This window comes from Aythya marila, assembly GCF_965140915.1.
Source record: "Aythya marila genome assembly, chromosome: 1".
In the NCBI taxonomy this organism is placed as follows: Eukaryota; Metazoa; Chordata; class Aves; order Anseriformes; family Anatidae; genus Aythya; species Aythya marila.
The window spans coordinates 152,771,307-152,787,836 of NC_139042.1; the positions used below are offsets into that span (position 1 = coordinate 152,771,307).

Consider the following 16,530-nt stretch of genomic DNA (forward strand, 5'->3'; position numbering starts at 1 on the left):
TTACAAGGGGGTTGTACAAGGCTCTTACAGCTGGTAATTGATGCCCGGGGCTGCTAATTGCATTCTGCCCGTTTACCTAACCCGTGACTCATTCCTCAGAGCATGCAGCTGCCCCCCCCCCCCCCCCGGGGACAAAAATGAGGTGGGCTGGGGTGTGCAGGGCAGGGGGGCGTAATGTTTGCCTTGGAGCCCTCTGCCCCGTTTCTCACCCGTGTCCAGGACTAGTTGGAGCTGGATTTTGAAAGCCTCGGGGGAGACGAGCCAGATAAAAAGAGGACCTGAAGAAGGCTGGGAGCAGGCAAGGCAGTGCCGCCTAGCGCTCGGAGAGCCAGACAGTGCCAACCTGCCTCCCAACACCACCTTTCTGTGCCTCAGTTTCCCTCCTGGCACCAACACTGATGGCCCAGCAAGGTGTGTGGAAAGGTCTGGTTTATTTCTTGGGGGGTAGCAGCTACCCAAAGTGGGGGGGCTTGCTCTTAATCCCCTCCCAACCCTTTATGGCCAGGGTCATAAGGCTGGTGGTGGCTCCAGTGCCAGCAGGGGTAGGAGGAGCTGTCAAGCTCTGAATCAGTGTCTCCCGGGGAGTGTTTCCCCTGGGTACTCGAGCACTACTTTTTCCATGCTAAGATGCAGGCTCCAGCCTCCTTCCCCTGCAATCCCATTGCCTGGGTGGAGGGGGGGCTCGCTTTGGGACCTGCCTTCTCATCAGCTCAACAAGAGCACCGCTTTGTTTGCCTGCAGGGCACCCACCCTCCCCAGGCAGCTGTGCTGGGATGCTTCCACTCAGGAGCTCTCAGCTGGAGGGAGCTCTGTTACACCCGTCCCCTCCATCGCTGCATTGCTCCAGGGCAGATCTGGGACTTTGCTCTACATTTCAGTGACTGCGGGTTAAAGTCTTTTCTTTTTCCTTTCCTCCCCCCCCCCCCCACCTTCCCTCTCGTCCTCGTAAAAGACACAGGCAACTGGTTTAGAGCCTGAAATAACACCTCACAGGGGACCCCTGAAGTTAATCTTTGCTTGGAGCTTCAGAAGTGCATGGCAGTAGCAGTCCCCTAATTGCAGGGGTGAGGAGGACGCAGGAGACCTCAGCCTTTGGATACTGGTGGCCCATCTTCTCCCATTGACCTACCCCATTGAGTCCTCCACTGCCACAGCCCCCATTTTCCTTTGCATCTTCCAGGAAAGATCATCTACCCCCCCGAACACTTGTCCCCCAGGAGGACAAGTAGCTGCCTTGTTGCTTCATGATAACTGGGGTATGGAGGGATATGAAGCTCGAGGAACCTTGGCCAGGTCATCAAGGGAGCTTTTCCCCAGCTTTCCCAGCATGACCTGCCTACCATCAGCACTGCAGAGAAGGAAGGGGCTGAAAAACAGAGAGCAAGTAGAAACGGGAGGGAATTTGATCTGTGGCATGCTCAGCCTGTCCTCTCCCAACACACCTCTTGCTGCCCTGCAGATGGCCCCCAGCTAAAGGAGGAGAGAAACACCCCCGTGCATCACCCGACCCTCCCCATTAACACACGAGTCCACAGCCTGCCACCCGTCGCCGTTATGAATGGCATTTAATTCTCCTTTACACGCGGGTTGCCAGTGAAACGGCCCATTAATAATTTACAAGCCATAAAAAGTACAGCTCCCATAAAACGAGGGTTGGTTGCGTCTTAGTGTCAGTGCGGCCGTGCCTCCTGCTCCGCGGGGCAGGAGGTGAGGTAGAGGAGGACCCGGAGCACACGGTGCCACGGGGCAGGGAAGACGGAGGTGATGGGCAAAGGGTTTCAATGCGTACGTGTGAGAGAGATGCTCCTGCACGGCCTGAGCTCACACGGTTCCCCCGTGCTCCCCATCTGACCACGTACCAGAGCCCAGGGGCCAAGGTGATGGGGAACAGCCCAGGAGGCATCCAGAGGAAAGGTGGAAGGAAGACTTCTCTCCAGTAAAACACGGAAAGCTCAGGCTGGTGGGTCAACACGTGTTGTGCTCCCAACTCTTTATGTCCTCAAGGGGGCCCACAAGGCCACCTGGTGCCTTTGCTGCAGCGGAAGGTGGACACGCTACCTGGAGGAGCCCGAGGACAGCTCTTGGGGAAGGCTCTGCTACTTCGAGCTCAGCCATCGCCATCCTCAACCCAGAGCGGGCGCGTTTGCTCCTGGAAGATGCAGCCCCGCACCACCTTGGGCAGCTCCTCGGCGTGGCTCCAGGCGTGGGGCTCCACACGGGCCCAGGAGCAGGGGAGAGTGTGGAGAGCCTGCTCAGCACCACGACACATCTTCAGCACCTCCGTGTCCCGCTGGCCCGGCTTCCCCAGCAAGCTCCTGGGAAGACACAGAGACGAACGTCACCTTCACACGGGGAGATGGAGTTGCAAAAACACCAACAAGAGCTCGCTCACGTGCACAAAGCTGATTTTTTTTGCCCTTTTTTCCCCCATCCTCAAACACAGCCACCTCCTCTCCCTCTGAACAAGGTGTTCTCCATCCTGCCGCGATGCCCTCCATCCGTACCGCACGGTCTTGCCTTACCTGAGTCCCCTGACGTTCTTCTCGGTGACCTCGATGTGGATCACAATGGGGTATATCTCACGTTTAATTAGATCCCTCACACTCTGAACTCCCAGCTCGAGCAGGCAGTGTTTATTCTGGAAGGAAATTGAATAGATTTACTGATTTAAATGGAGAAGAAATAGCCCCAGCCCCTGACAGCCGCATTAAATCAAACTCCATACTGTGAAATATCATTGCTTTTCCGATAGTAATTCCATTAAATGTGGGATTTACAAGCAGGGCCAAGAGGGAAGGGGAGAATTAAGGAGCAGGGTCACCCACTTCATCACAGCCAGCCCGACCCAAGAGCAGCCCCGCTCAGCCATCCCATCCTTTCCTCCCACCCAAACAGGGTGCCCCGTTCCCGGCCCTCTCTCCCCAAATCATTCAGCACCTTCTCCATCGCCTCCCGGATCATGCGGATTTGGCCACTCTCCTTCCACTCCTGGGGGCCACTTTTGGACACAGGGGGCTCCTGAGCATGGGCAGCGCTGGGATGCTCTTCTGCCAGCTTCTCTGCAAGCCAAGAGGACCAGGAGGGATGAAAAGGGAGGCATCATCCCTTCATCCCTCTTGCACCTACTTCCCAGCTCAGCTCCTGCACGCTTGCTGCGGTGCTGATACTTGAGTCCAGTGCTTATGGATTCTGGAGAGCGAGTCTAATTACACAACATTACACGTTGGCATGGGCCTCCTGCCACTTTCTGCTCGCAGAAAAAGCAAGATATCGCAGCTGAAGACCTTGCAGGGCAAGAGCAGCTCTTGTGTTGTGTTACAGCAGCAGCCAAAGCCAGCTCCCAGCCCTGATTCCCCCCTTCCCCACTGCTCCAGCCCCTCCTTGATGAAGCACGGCAGAAAACGAATCATTTTATTTCACCAGGTTAAGTTTCACAAGTTTCTTTTAGGGGCATCAAGATCCTGTGGAAGATTATCTGGCTTGCAAGAGAAGAGCAAGAGAAAATACAGGCAATAAAGAAAAAGAGAAACATCTCAGGGCTCTCAGATCACCTTCTTTCCTCACAACAGCCAAAACTAGCGGGAGAGAATTGAGTTGTTTTTGGTTTTACGTCCCCTGCTGCAGTAAATGACTTCAAAGCATGTTCCCGTGCAATGTGAGGGGGACCCTGCAGAGGGCTCAGTAGGATAGGATATATGGCCAAGTCACTCAGCTAAGAAGCCCGGAGGCCAGAATTGGCAGAGCCATCCTTTTTCTGCAAAACAGATTTTTTCACCACCTCCATCCCCACCCCCAAAAAGCGTAGCGACTCATTTTTCAGTCCCGCAGCTGGCAAAGACTGAACTGTAAACATGGGCGAGGAGAGAGATGGAAAAAGGAGAAGAGGGAGAGGGATTTGTCCTCTGTGAAAATCCCCTCTGGGAAAAAAAAGCCCCATTCCCCAGCTGCCTACGCAGCGGTGTGTCAGCCTCGCGTTGGTGGTGGAAGGAAGGGGACGGCTGGATGCTGCCATTCCCGGGGAGGAAGGGCAGGTGGGGAGTCAAGCTGCAGATCCCACCTCAGGCAAGGGCTTCACCCCTGGGAAAAGCCACCCAGAGCTGCAAGACAACGCCACATCACTCGAGGAAAGAATGAGGATCCTCATGTCCCAAAAGACCAGAAGGGAGGGCTGGCTTCCCTCATAGCCAAAGGGACAGGGTACAGTTAGGAACAGGAGGGCACACCTTGCAATTTGCCCAAAAAACGTTGACCCCTACCTGCTGGGCACACGTGGAAGTCCAGGCGGGAGGTGGGCAGGTCCAGCAGGTTCCTGATGAGGCGCGGGGCGATGCAGTTGGGTGACAGCACCACAGGGCGCGGTGTCTGCATCACCACCGGGCGCACCAGGCTGTAAGGCTTCAGGCTCCTGTCCGGGTCTGGAAGGTGGAAATGGAGAAGAGAAAGCCAAAAAGGTGAAAATATGGCAAGGTCCCCAAGGGTGACGGGGCAGGTGTGGGGGGAACAGCTCACCTGAGCAAGGGTCCAGCCACAGCTGCTGAGGGGGCTGGCCTGAGCTCTTCTGTGGTTTGGATTTCACCAGGCGCAGTTGGTCCAAGGCCCGTTTCTTTAGCTGAAGAGGAAGGGAAGGCAACAGAGCTGAGAGCACAGCCCAACAAAAATGTGTTAAAAAAAAAAAAAAAAGCTCTCCCTGCTGGCTTCTCCGGCTTACGTTATTTCTGTGGCTCTTCTGCTGCCCGGGCAGGTTGCTCTTCTCCTGGATCTTCAACAGCTGGTGGGCCCTGAAAAGACAAAGAGGTGGCCCTCAAGCAACTCTGGAGACCTCAGGGACCACAGCCAGCTGTAACCCTCTTCCCCAAAGCCCACAGAGCCCCTCCTGAAGCACAGGCATATCAAAGCCTTCACTCAACCTCCCAGTCTCTCAAGGACACCAAAACCCTACAGCTCTGGTTCCCAACACCAGGTGTGGGCATCTTACGCTATCAAGAGGCCAATCCACGTACCCCAAGGACTCCTTGGGGATGCTCACCACAGAGAAAAGGGACGGAAAAGTAGCCCAGGTACCCCTCTGCTCTCCTCCTCCCCCCCGTTACCTGCTGTAGTTGGGCACCGTCCCCTTGTCCAGGTCCCGCATGGTCAGGGGGTCGACGCGGGAGCAGTACCACTCCAGCCGCCCTTTGTGCATGGTGTCCGTGACGTGCAGGATCTCCCGGCACTTGACGCAGAGGGCATAGGGGTCTGACGACTCCAGGAGGGGCAGGTTGGTGCGGACGTAGAAAGAGTCTCCGGAAAACTTCTTCCCTTCCTCCAGGGCTTCCCGCAGAGGCTGGTATCCTGGAGGAAGAGACGCAGGTCACCGCGGGTGGGGGCACGGTAGAGCAGCGTCACCAACGCGATCACCAAGTTCCCAGCACAGCTTTTGAGGTGATGGGGTGGGGTGGGGGGTGCAGAGGAGGCAGCCAGACAGAAGGTCTGTACCTCCATCCCGTAACTCAGAGGGTGTCACACCGGACAGGGCAAGTAACCGGAGCTACGGCCAACCCCGGTGTCACACCTCGTGGCCTAGGACCAAACGGGAGAAGAGAGAGAGAAGAGCTGAGAGGTCAGGAAGGGAAGCAGAGAGCTGAGGCTGGAAGGAGAGCCCGGCTGCCGGGGCCTCACCCTGCAGGTCCAGCTGAAAGACCAGGCTCGAGGGCTCATCCCAGTGCAGCAGGCTCAGGTAGGCCACCTCCCGCGTGCAGTTCTCCAGCGACAGCACCTCCTCCTTCAGCGACGGGACCCTCAGCTGGCAAGGAGCAGAGGCCATTAGACCCAGGGGCTGGAAGAGGAGGCTCCCCCCGAGCTCCTCACCCACCGGGGCTCACCAAGAGATGGCACAGCCCCAGGGCAAGCCCTGCAGCATCCTCATCAGCCTCCAATTCCCTCCTCTGCCTCTGATTTAGCTGTTGCCAGCCACCCCCCCCTCTCTGGTTTGGATGCTGGGCTGCCTTGAAAGCAAACGCGTGTGCACAAACATGTGCGGGAGCGGAGGCAGGGAGGCTGGTTTCTTTCCAGTTACAGGTGGGCTATCAATGCGAGTGCCGTGGCAGTATTTCAAGAGGTGTCGTTCCTGCCAAAACAAATGCCCTTCCCTCCTTCCAGGAGCTTTCTTCAGAGCAATTATTCTCTGAGAGGGTCACGGAGGCCTGCGAGATCTCGCTCCAGAATTGATTGTTTTGCAACAGGCATGCGCGGGGTGCGAGAAGCGAGCTGCTCTGCAATACTACAAGGTGACAGGCAGCTCCGGGGACACGCAGCCATATTGCTGGCTTAATCCTCGTGACTCCTTTTTGTTTTTTCTCCTCCCGTAGCTGAAGGAAGCCTTTCAGAGAGTCTTGGCACCGTTGCGTGCACAGGTAGGTCTGAGTGTAGAGACCTGCGTGCCTGTTATTGCTGCACAGAGCTCAAGGCAAGGAGCAGGATTGGGAAACGAGAGAGATGGAGGTGGACTTGAAGCTGGCCAGAAGCCAGTTTGTACCGGGGCTCGCTCCACACCCCTTGCATCCCACCTGCACTGCAAATCCCCAGCGTGAGCCCGTTCCCAGACCCACCTCAATGAGCCGGCAGCCTTCCTTGAGCCCTGCTTTCTCAACCTGTGAGCCTGGCTTGACCCACTGGACGAAAATCCCTGTCCTGTTCCCTCCGAGGATGGAGATGTCCGCTCCCAGACTCTTCTCCTGGGGCGACAGGTTGCTGGTGGGACCCATGCTGGTGAGCTGCACCACCAGGGACCTGGCAAGGAGAAACACCTCCAAGTGAAGCTTGCTGCTTTTTCTAAGGACCACGTCCCCATGCCTTGTGCCCAGCTCCAGCATTTTTATTGTATTGAACTTTATATCATGCAGGGCTCATGGTCCATCCCCAGGGCACCTGCATGGAGCTTGTGAACCCCCCCATCCCGCTCCACCCCGCCAGCCCCACAGAAGCTAAGCTGGGCTCCACCAGTCCAGTCCCAGAGTACAGAGATTCGTGCCCAGCTCAGAGAGCAGCAGTCACCTCCTGGTGACCTCCTGGCGGCTGGGGAGCGTGGACAAGCAGATCTCCGACTTCACCCTGGCGTAGGTGCTGCTGGAAGAGGAGGAGAAGGCCCCAAGCGAGATGCTAGCGAAACCACTGCCTAGGAGAGAGAGCAGGAGAGAGAGGGGGCACGTCGCCTCTTGGAGCACTGCGGGGAGACCGTGTCCGCAGGATGGCGTGGGGATCAGCCACCAGCATCCACCACAGGCCACGCCAGCACCAGGAGGTCCGCAGCCCATCACCCAGAACTGATAAAACCCCAGGGCGAAGGCATTGCTCTCTTCCATTTCCTACTCCCCAGCTCCAAAAGGAGTTGTCTACCAGCAAAGCTCTCCGTAAATCAAACAGAGCGGATGGAAGCTCTGCGGGGGGACAAGCTGCACAAAGTGAAGGTGTGAGGGAGAGTCAGCTCTCCCACCCCTCTCCCTCCAGACACCACTTCATCCTAGATGAGTCCTTTGGGGAAAATCCCCACCCTGGTACCTGTTGCATCTTCCATGCTGCTGAAGGAGCCACAGGACAAGCTGCAGAGGAGACACAAAGGTGAGATGAGAGGAAGCAGCTTCTCCACAGCCTGTTTTCATCCCATTTTCACCCCCAACCCCTCAGCTTTCCCACACAGAAGTTCCCACCCTCAGCCCCACTCCAGGCTCCCAGAGCCATCCTGCTCGGCCCCCCCAGAGGAGACCCAGGCTCCAGCAGCCCCCAGCAGTCACCTTTTGTAGGGCATGCACCTCTCCTCCCGCTGCCTCCGGAGGATGGAGCCGATGCAGGGAGGGAAGGGGAAGGTGGAGAGGCGGTTGATGTCCTTCTCGCTGTCGGGGGTCACCTCCTTGGGCAGAGAGAGAGAAACTCCTTGAGAGAGAAACTCCTGCTTACACCAGCACCCTTGTCCTTAAATCTCACTCTTAGTACATCCAGGTGCACAAGCAGCCTGTGGGACTTCCTGCTTTAGGGGGCTCAGGGGGTGAGGGTTTGAAGATTTGAAGGATCAGAGGGAAATGGGCAAGAACCTGACCCCATTAAAAACAGTAGGATATTTGCTATGGGGTATGAAACAGGATTGCTTCCCCAGGGTATGATTGCAGAGCTTCCTGGAGAGAATAACACCTTACGTGGGGCTGCTGATTTTTAGGGCACCCCACGCTGACCCTGCTCCAACACCTCTGTGCCCTTGCAGGGCTGCGGGTTCCCATTATTCCCAGTGGGAACAGCTTCCCACTGCTCCCAACGGGAGCAGCTTCTCACGGCCAAGCTCTCACCATGCTCTGAATGGCAGAGTCCCCCAGCGCGTCCACGAGCCCGCTCGCGAAGCCAGCGGGGTTGTCGGCGAGGCTCCAGGTGCTGCTGAGGTTGGAGCAGAGGGAGTAGGAAGAGCTGCACATCTGGGAGAGAAGCGAGCCGTCATCCCATTGAGTCCCCCCAAAAAATTTAGCCCTGCCCTCTTTGCTGTGCTTTCCCATCCCACCGCCCTCACCTTGCCCAGGCTGCGGTTGCCCCTGCAGCGCTGCAGCTGCGCCTCCAGCGTGCTGTTCAGCCCCTCCGCCTGGCTCAGCTTGCTCAGGAGCTCGTCCCTCTCCTCCTCCAGGGTTCGCACGCGCTTGCGGTACTGGTCCTTCTCGATCAGGCTCTGGGAGTACTGCAGCTGCACCCCATCCCGGCTCTGGATCGCCTGCAAGGAGCCAGGCTGAGAGTGAGACGAGGAGGCGTGCGACAAACCCCCCTCTCCCACCCTGGCACTGCTGGAGAAGACCCACGGGGGAAGGAGAGGGTACCCCAAGCAGACACAAGAGCCCTGCTCCTGCCGGCGGGTGGAGAGCACTTCACCTGGTCGCGCTCCTTCTCGATCTCCTCCAGCTGCAGCAGCACGGTGTTCATGCGATGCTTGTAGAGGTCGCAGTCCTTCTGCAGGGTCCGGTACTTCAGCTGCAGGTCTTCCACCTCCTGCAGGTACTGGCAGCAGCGAGCAGCGAGCGTTAAACACTCTCAGAAGCGACTGCACAGCGGGGAAGGGGTTGGTGATGGATGCTTTACCTTATCCCTCAGCTCCTCGGCCCACTGCAGCTCGCTCTGCAGGGAGTTGAGCTTCTGGCAGAGGTCCTGCCGGTCGTCTTGGGCTTCCTTCCAGTCGTGCTCCAGGATGTCCAGCAGGATCTGCTCAGAGCCCGGCACTGGGACCTCGCCTGGAGCCTGGGAGGGGAGGAGGCAGCGTCACCACACTGCAGGCACCGAGGGACCTCTGGACAAGTGCCCATCTTGGTGGCTCGGTGGTGGCAGCACGATTCCCCTCATCATTTCTCTGTGAACCTTCTGTGCCCTCAAAGGCACGGAGCGATGCTTGTGAGCACACCCAAGGGTCACAGAGCTGGGAAGAGTGACCCATCGCTGCCCAGACCTTTCCAGAGAGCCCTCCCAGCCTCGAGCTGTCTGTGACTCCGAGGCAGCTCTGCCCCGGGGGGTACCTGCAAGGTGCCCTGCAGCTCCTGCAGCGATGCCATCAGCCGCTGGTTCTCAGCCCACAGCTCGGACACGGTGTCGGGGTGGCCCCGCTCCTCCGCCTCCCGCTGGGGCACCACGGCTGCCTGCTTCCTCAGCAGGCTGCACTCCTCCTCCAGGCTGGTGACTTTGCATTTCAGCTGGTCCACCTGAGGAACAGGGAATAAATATAGGCTGGCACACGTGCCCAGTACCTCTGCCTCAGTGGGAGAGTGGAAACTGGGCAGAAAAACGCCCTGGAGGCCAGGAAAACAAGGGCTGGCAACCACGTGAAGGAGCATCCTTGAGCTGGGGCAAGGTTTGCACAGCTGTGCCCAAAAGCATTTCCCTGCAGGACGGAGGAGGAGGATGCACGTGAATCGAATTTTTGCATAAACACTTTCAGTCTCCAGCTCCTCTCTTTGCACGACTACTTTCTGGCTGCCTCGGGGCATCCGCAGTGCAGCTGGCCTTAACCCTGGGGGCCTCCTGCATGGTGCCAGGGCCAGCAGCTGAGAGTCCCCTCAAAGGCTTCCCAGCTCCTGGAAACATTCACGGCAGAAAAACCCACTGAAGGCAATGCAGGGCAGGTGGGTGAGCTCAAGGGAAAGTGGCCTGGCACCTCGTGGCCCACCCGGCTCCTAGAGGGGTTTCTCCACCCCACAGTCACCCGCAAGCAATTAATTCACCTCTCTGCTCTGAGAGGGTCTGGGAGAGCTGGCACAGGCAGGCACGCCAGACAGAAAGCAGGGGAGGATCCTGGCACGGGCAGAGCGGGATGAGGATTGAGAGGCACCCACGGGGCTGCACGAGGAGCGCAGAGCAGCAGGGAAATGCCAGGAGGCACCTAAGTAGCTGGGTTATTAATAGGTTCGAGGCATTTTGGTCCTTGCCCAGACAGGAAACAGGCGCGTGTTTGCTGGAGGTGAGAGCTTGGCAGCCGGAGTGCAGCGTCATGAATCCCTTCAGGTATGCAGCGTGAGTCTCAGGAACGTCAGCGGAGGACGAGGAGGCGGCAGGGAGTGTCGGAGGGGGGGGAAAAATGGGCTGACTCTCGGCCAAAGTGCCAAGGCATGCCGAGCAGCTCCACGCCGTACGTGCCCAGGGCAGAAACCACGTGCAAGGGCATCTCAAGGTGCCAACAGCCGAGCTGAGCAAGGCACCACCCCACACACGGACATCCACGTGCGCCCCTCTGAGCCGTGCCACCCCACTCAGCCCCCCAGAGGCTGTGGAAACTGTCACCCACCCTGCTAAAAAGTCACCTCCTGGCCCCCTACCGCCAGCTGCAGGTCCCGGCTGCGCAGCACGGCCATGTTCTTCTCCTCGCAGAGCTGGGCGTAGCGCATGGCCATCATGTAGTTCTCGTCCTTCAGCCTCAGCAGCTCCACGCTGTTGGAGTCCCACTCCTCCCGCAGCCGCTGGCACCGCTCCTGCACCTTCAGCAGCTCCTGCAGCCGCTGCTCCAGCCGGGCTTGCTCCTGCTCCAAGGCTTGGTTTTTTGCCTGGAGCTGGTGCTCCTTCAGCAGGTGCTCTTTCCTCTGAGCCCTCATCTTCTTCACCTCCACCAGCAGGAACTGAGTGAGCCCCTCGGGGCCTTCTTCGTCTGGAGGAGACAAAGAGGAATTAAGTCCCGATTTCCAAGACACGGGTAACCCCCAAAAAAGCAGCCTGAAAATTTGTAGTGCACCAAGGCCCATCACACGCTTTTCAGTCCCCTCGGCCTGTTACACACCCATTTGGTTCCCTTCCTGCCGGATCTTTAGCAGGGCCGTCAGGGTTCACTGCTCGCAGGTAGCGTGAACCTGGGTTTTACGCATGCACGCACCCATGCCCACACTGCTGGCCCTTCCCATGCCGCCGAAGGGAGGACAGAGAGCCTGCCCCTACCCAGGATCATGGAGCAGCGCTGGGCTGGCTCCCTCCCCGTGAGCCGGGTGTAGTGCTCGGGGTAGTAAAACTCCAAGGACTCCAGGAAGGCTTCGTAGCCTCGCTTCCCGCGCCGCCGAAGGATGTCCATCAGGTAACCTGGGTAAGGGATAAGGAGTTAGCATGTGACAGAGAAAAAAAAAAAGGCATAGCCCAGCTCCATGACACAAAATAGCCTCTCCAATTCTACTTCCACCACAGAGGAGGAGAGGGAAATCTGGCTGCAGAGCATCTCGTGGGCCAAAAAAAAGCCAGGGCAGCGCTGCCGTGTGAGGGACCAGGAGGTCAGAACACCCCAAGCCTGTGAGCATCCACTGTGTGTCACGTACAGGTGTCCCCCCACAAACCAGACCTGTCTGTGTTTTCTCCCACCTGTCTGGTTGCTCTTGCAAGGGAACCGGCACGAATTCAGCACCTCCTCTTCATCCTGCTCGTCTATCACGCGGCACTGGCGCAGGTAGGGGGTGAGCTTGGCCGGGTTCAGGGAGCGGGTCAGCTGGTGCCGTGCGCTCTCGATCTTCTCCCAGATGGCATCTTCTTCCTCCTCCTGCTCCGAGAGGCTGCAGGCTTGGAGAGAGGCATTCTCCAGGGCTGGCGGGATAAAAGGAGGGAAAGTCTGAGTGATGGAGGAGCACGGGGTGAAAGGTACAGGGGAATGAGTCAAGGTATGATCCTGCAAATGATTCAGTCTTGCGCCCAGACTCAGGTACTTCAGAAGTCAGCTTATAGACAAATGGGTCCAGTGGGGCCTTGATGGGGCCTCTACCACCTTAGACACGTAGGAGGCAGAAGGCAGCGGTGCATGGGGTAATTAAGAGTGCATTTTAGTGGGAAGCCTAGGGAAGATGTCACCTTCAGCCCCGCAGCACGGAGCAGCTTGGCTGCAGGTAGCGGAGCCAAACAGGAATGTCAAAAATGTGTTTTCCACGAGTCTCCCACACATGGGTGTGGAAGCGGAAACATTCGGCAACACGGGAAGCTAACTCTCAGCCAAAGCAAGATGCATCCCCTCCACTTAACGGCCCCGAAGCCCTTACAGCAGCAGTGAGCCTGCCCCATTAAGCCCTGCAGGCTGTGATGGAGCAGCAACCCGCAAGGAGCTCTCTTCCCACCTGGGCATCAGCTCAACCAGCCCATCCATCTTAATTTGACAAAGAAATCCCGTTTCCCCAGCCAGCACAGATCCCTTTAGCTGGCAAGACAAAGCCAACTCCTCGCCAGCGTGCGCCATCACCTCCCCTCCGGTGCTGGCACCACGTCCAGCTTCCTACCCCAGCCACACAAACCAAACGTCCCCAGCGGCGGTGCAAAGGTTCACGCTGCGTGAAAGCAGAGGGAAGAATATCTCCCACTCTTTTTTTTTTTTTCTTTTTTTTTTTTTTTCCCCTGTGGCGAGGCTGATATCACGCTATTTCAGCCGGCCAACTCGCACAGCGAGGAGGACGGCCCGGAGAGCCGCGCTGAAGTCAGTCCTCCCAGCAGAATTACGGGGGCTCGGGGTCTGCTGGGTGCAGGGTAACAGGAGGAGAGGACCATCGGACACACTAAAGGCACTCAAGTGTCTGATTTCAGGCACCAAAGGGCTTAGGAGCCTAAATACCGACACAGATCTGGATCGCTCCAGTTCCATTCAAAGGGAGCTGAATAGGGAAAACGATCCGCGTTTCTTACAGAGTCAGAGACGAGTAGGTGGGGAGACCGAGAGCAGGTAACAGCAGCCGTGCTGTTTCGAGCCCTGCCGCCTCTCAGACCTTCAGACCAAAGCAGGGGGCTCCGGGAGGGGTCCCGAGAGCTGGGGGCGCACGGCGGGGTCCCCTTACCTTCCATCCCGGCTCCGCGCCGCTCCTGCAGGTGTGCCTGGAGCGCTCTCCCCACCCCGCTGCACCTTTCCTCCTCCTCCTCCTCTTCCTCCTCCTTCCCTCCCTCCCTCCCTCCGTTCTCCGCCCGGCTGGGAGGGCAGGCAGCCGGCTCCCCTCCCCTTTTCCCTTTCCCCAAGCAGCCTCTCCCCCCGGCTCCGAGCCCCTGGGGCTGCTCCTCACCTGGGCGAGGCGGGGACGGGTCCTCCTGTGCCTGCGCTCCCGTCTCCTCTCCGCCGACAGCCCCGGGGCTGGAGCCGCTCTCCGGAAGGATGTGGCTCGCCAGCAACTTCTCTTCCGAAACGCAGCCGGCTTCAGCTCCCCGCAGCCTGCCGGGGAAAGGAAAGGAAAAGGGGTGCCCGGCTCGGCGTCCCCTGGCCGGGGAGGAGAGCTCCAGATCAGCGCCGGGGCGCTCCCGTGGTTGGGGCGCTCCCAGGAATTAAAGCCCGGCCACCCCTTGTGCTGGATGGAGAGGGTTAGGAGCAAGGGGAGAAAATAGGAGCGGCTGGAAAAAAGCTCGATCCAGGCCGAGGAGAGGTGCCCCAGCCGAAATTTTGGCCCCCGAGCAGCGGCTGTGGGTGGAGCTGGGCGTGGAGGCACCCCCGGGGCAGGGTGACTGAGCCCTGCCCGCGGCGTGCGGGGGCCTGCACCGCCAGCCTGACCCTGCACGGGGCTGCCCGGATGGGGGAAGATGCCAGGAGCCTTCCTCATTCCCTCTCCGAGCTGCCACAGCCGTCCAGGAGCGGGGCTGGAGCATCCCAGCAGGCACACGAGGCTTAGCCCCTGCCACCGCCCCCGCTGCCCAAACCCGTGCCGTGCCACTGGGACCAGGAGGGGTCTGGCAGAGGTGGAAACCACAGAAGCCAAAGTGTGAAACAAGCTTCAATGAGGAGCCAGACCACCCATCCTAAAGGAGCTGTGGGGTTCCCACTGGACCCCAAATGAATATCTCGGATCGTTGCCCCTCCAGGGGCTGATGCGTCCCCTCCGGACCCCATGGGGATCCTGCAAAGCGGTCATGGGGGGAGGGAGGCTGTCGCAAGCCCACTTCCCCATGCTGCCGTGCTCTTCGCAAGCACAACCACTGCCTGAGACCAGCTTTTGAGACTCGCTCCCCAAATTTTCCTCCTCGCACCGCACGGCTTCGCGGCCCTCGTGTGCAAACACCGTGCACTCACAGTCGGTTTTGGCAAACACCCCCTCTGCTTGCACGGCCCCCGTCCCACCCGCTGCCACCCCGAGCGTATGAATTCGCTGCTGACTCATCCTCCCTGCCAGGCATCCCAGCAGCTGCCTTCCTCCCCCACTTTGCCCAGCTCTCCCCCAAAAAACGAGGTGCAAAGACCACTACGGGCTCTCCGGGCAGGACGCGGCTCCGTCTCCAGCCCTTACCTCCAGCTGTCAGTGGGCTGAAAGCAAGCAGGAGCGAGGCTGCCCGCAGGGAACGACTTCTGACTCAAGCCATGTCAGTGTCTTCCTGCTAGTTATTCTCTTGCAAACAGCCCGGGTCTAGAGAAAAAGATTTCCTGAGCAGGATAACACACGGTGATGGGAGGCGAGATCTTCGCCGTCGCGATAAAAGCCCCAAACGGGCTTGGTTTCTCTCATTCACCCAGACAGGGACAGACTCAAGGCTGGTGTCAAGGAAACCTCTTCCTCCACCCTCCCTGACCTCACGGGCAGTAGCTCTGCTGCTTCGTGACTCAGAGTAAGCCCAAAGCAGACACAGCACTTCCCACATCAAGCCTTAGCTGCTGCTTTTGCTCCTGGAGGGGCTCGGAGCTGGGCAGGTGCCCCAGAACCACAAAACCACCCCTGAAAGCCAGCAGATCAGGCAGACACCTCCTGAAAGGAAGATGTCCTATCCCATTTTATTTATTTTTTTGCCCAGGGAACGTGGGCACAGCGGTGAAGAGCTCTCCTTTTGGGGGAGAACCGTCGTGGTACCAGACACCCAAAGTTTGTCACAGTGCCACCACAGCCAGGTCTCACGTTTCCGAATTACCCCAACTTCTGTGCTGCCACAGCCGAGTTCCCACCAGGAATGTCATCGTGGGGTGCTCGGGTGGGTAGGTGGTTTTTCGTTGTTGGCTTTTTTTGTCGTGTTTTTGTTTTTTCTTTTCAACTCCTGACCAAAATAGTCGCACTGGTAAGACTTTCCAAACACCGCTGGCTCACACAGGAAGCCTATGACAGGCCAGCGAGCGGTGAGCCATGCGATGTTTCCACCGAGGGAGGAAGGGCTTAGCACATGGAGCCCACAAAGCCATGGGTTTTCAGCAGTGGCTTGTGGTGTGGGGCTGACTGGTGGGCACCCTTGGAGGTAGGCGAGCTCCTGAAACCGCCTTAGAGAGGCCTGAGGTGGTGAAGGGATTAAATTCCTGATCGTGTGGATGAAATGCCGTCGGTGTAAAGCTCAGCAGACGGTGAGCTCAGATGCGTTGTAAAATGCTGCCTATGCTTCTGCCTGTGTTACAAACCTGCCCTGAAACACCTTACCTACACGGTAACATGAGGTGGTCACAATGTTTTCAAAAAAATACCTCTTTTTGTGCTTTTTGCCCCATCAAAATATGCCATTTTCCTCACAGCCAAGTGATTTGCCAAGACTTGTATCTTCTGATGAAGTTTTCGGGGGGTGGTTCGCCAAGGTCCCTGGTGCTCTCTCTGGTCAAGCCTAGAAAGAAAGCCCAAAGCACCTCCTCTTGAACTTTCCCTCTCTTCATTAGCTGTCCCAACGCATAGCTCTGTGTCACAAAACCTCTCCACAGCTTGGTTCCCACGTGGAACAAAAACACACGCAGAAAGCTCGGAGGATGTGAAACAGATTTCTCAACCCCAGCCTGCTCTGAGCAGCTCGCGCACTCGCACCAGGTTAGATGGCACACACAAAAAGACACTTTCATTTTTCCTCTCACCTATTTTTTTTCCTCTCTTCCTATTTTTGACTCTCACCAAGCTCAGGGTTTATATGAACAGCCTTTGCAAGGGCTCTGAGCGCCTGCTCGTCCCCCTGCTGCCTTTCAGAGCCACGACAGGCCAACAGCTTCACGGTGGTGTAGGTGACTGCAGAAGGGGAGGAATGAGCCCCCCGGAAAGGATGAGCGGCCCTCCTGGCAGGAAGGAAATGCACATAAATGCCTGTGGAGATAGGAAAACGAGTGAATGTTTCCTTCAGTATTCCTCCCCCTCACGCACACGCCCATTGCCTGGAGCT

The 16,530-nt window shown here is 58.1% G+C and overlaps 1 protein-coding gene across 1 annotated transcript; it reads right to left on the minus strand.

Annotated features, from left to right (window-relative positions):
- Window positions 1-1,589: 1,589 nt before the first annotated feature.
- CARD10 (caspase recruitment domain family member 10) lies at window positions 1,590-13,311 on the minus strand. The gene is made up of 21 exons (XM_082757498.1): window positions 13,278-13,311; window positions 11,830-12,048; window positions 11,419-11,556; window positions 10,809-11,134; window positions 9,516-9,698; window positions 9,088-9,243; window positions 8,881-9,006; window positions 8,531-8,725; window positions 8,316-8,438; window positions 7,770-7,885; window positions 7,537-7,577; window positions 7,033-7,153; window positions 6,588-6,768; window positions 5,659-5,782; window positions 5,091-5,331; window positions 4,709-4,778; window positions 4,510-4,609; window positions 4,257-4,415; window positions 2,938-3,059; window positions 2,523-2,638; window positions 1,590-2,315 (listed from the first exon to the last, which is right to left on the minus strand). The coding sequence occupies exons 1-21, from the start codon at window positions 13,282-13,284 to the stop codon at window positions 2,108-2,110; spliced, it is 3,072 nt and encodes a 1,023-aa protein (XP_082613624.1). The 5' UTR covers window positions 13,285-13,311; the 3' UTR covers window positions 1,590-2,107.
- Between the last annotated feature and the right edge of the window lie 3,219 nt (window positions 13,312-16,530).

Coding starts and splice junctions, on each gene's coding strand:
- CARD10 (XM_082757498.1), bottom strand. Junction 6,769..7,032: donor CGCCAGGAGGTCACCAGGAG/GTGACTGCTGCT, acceptor TCTCCTTGCCAG/GTCCCTGGTGGTGCAGCTCA. Junction 3,060..4,256: donor CTTCCACGTGTGCCCAGCAG/GTAGGGGTCAAC, acceptor CTTGGCTTGCAG/AGAAGCTGGCAGAAGAGCAT.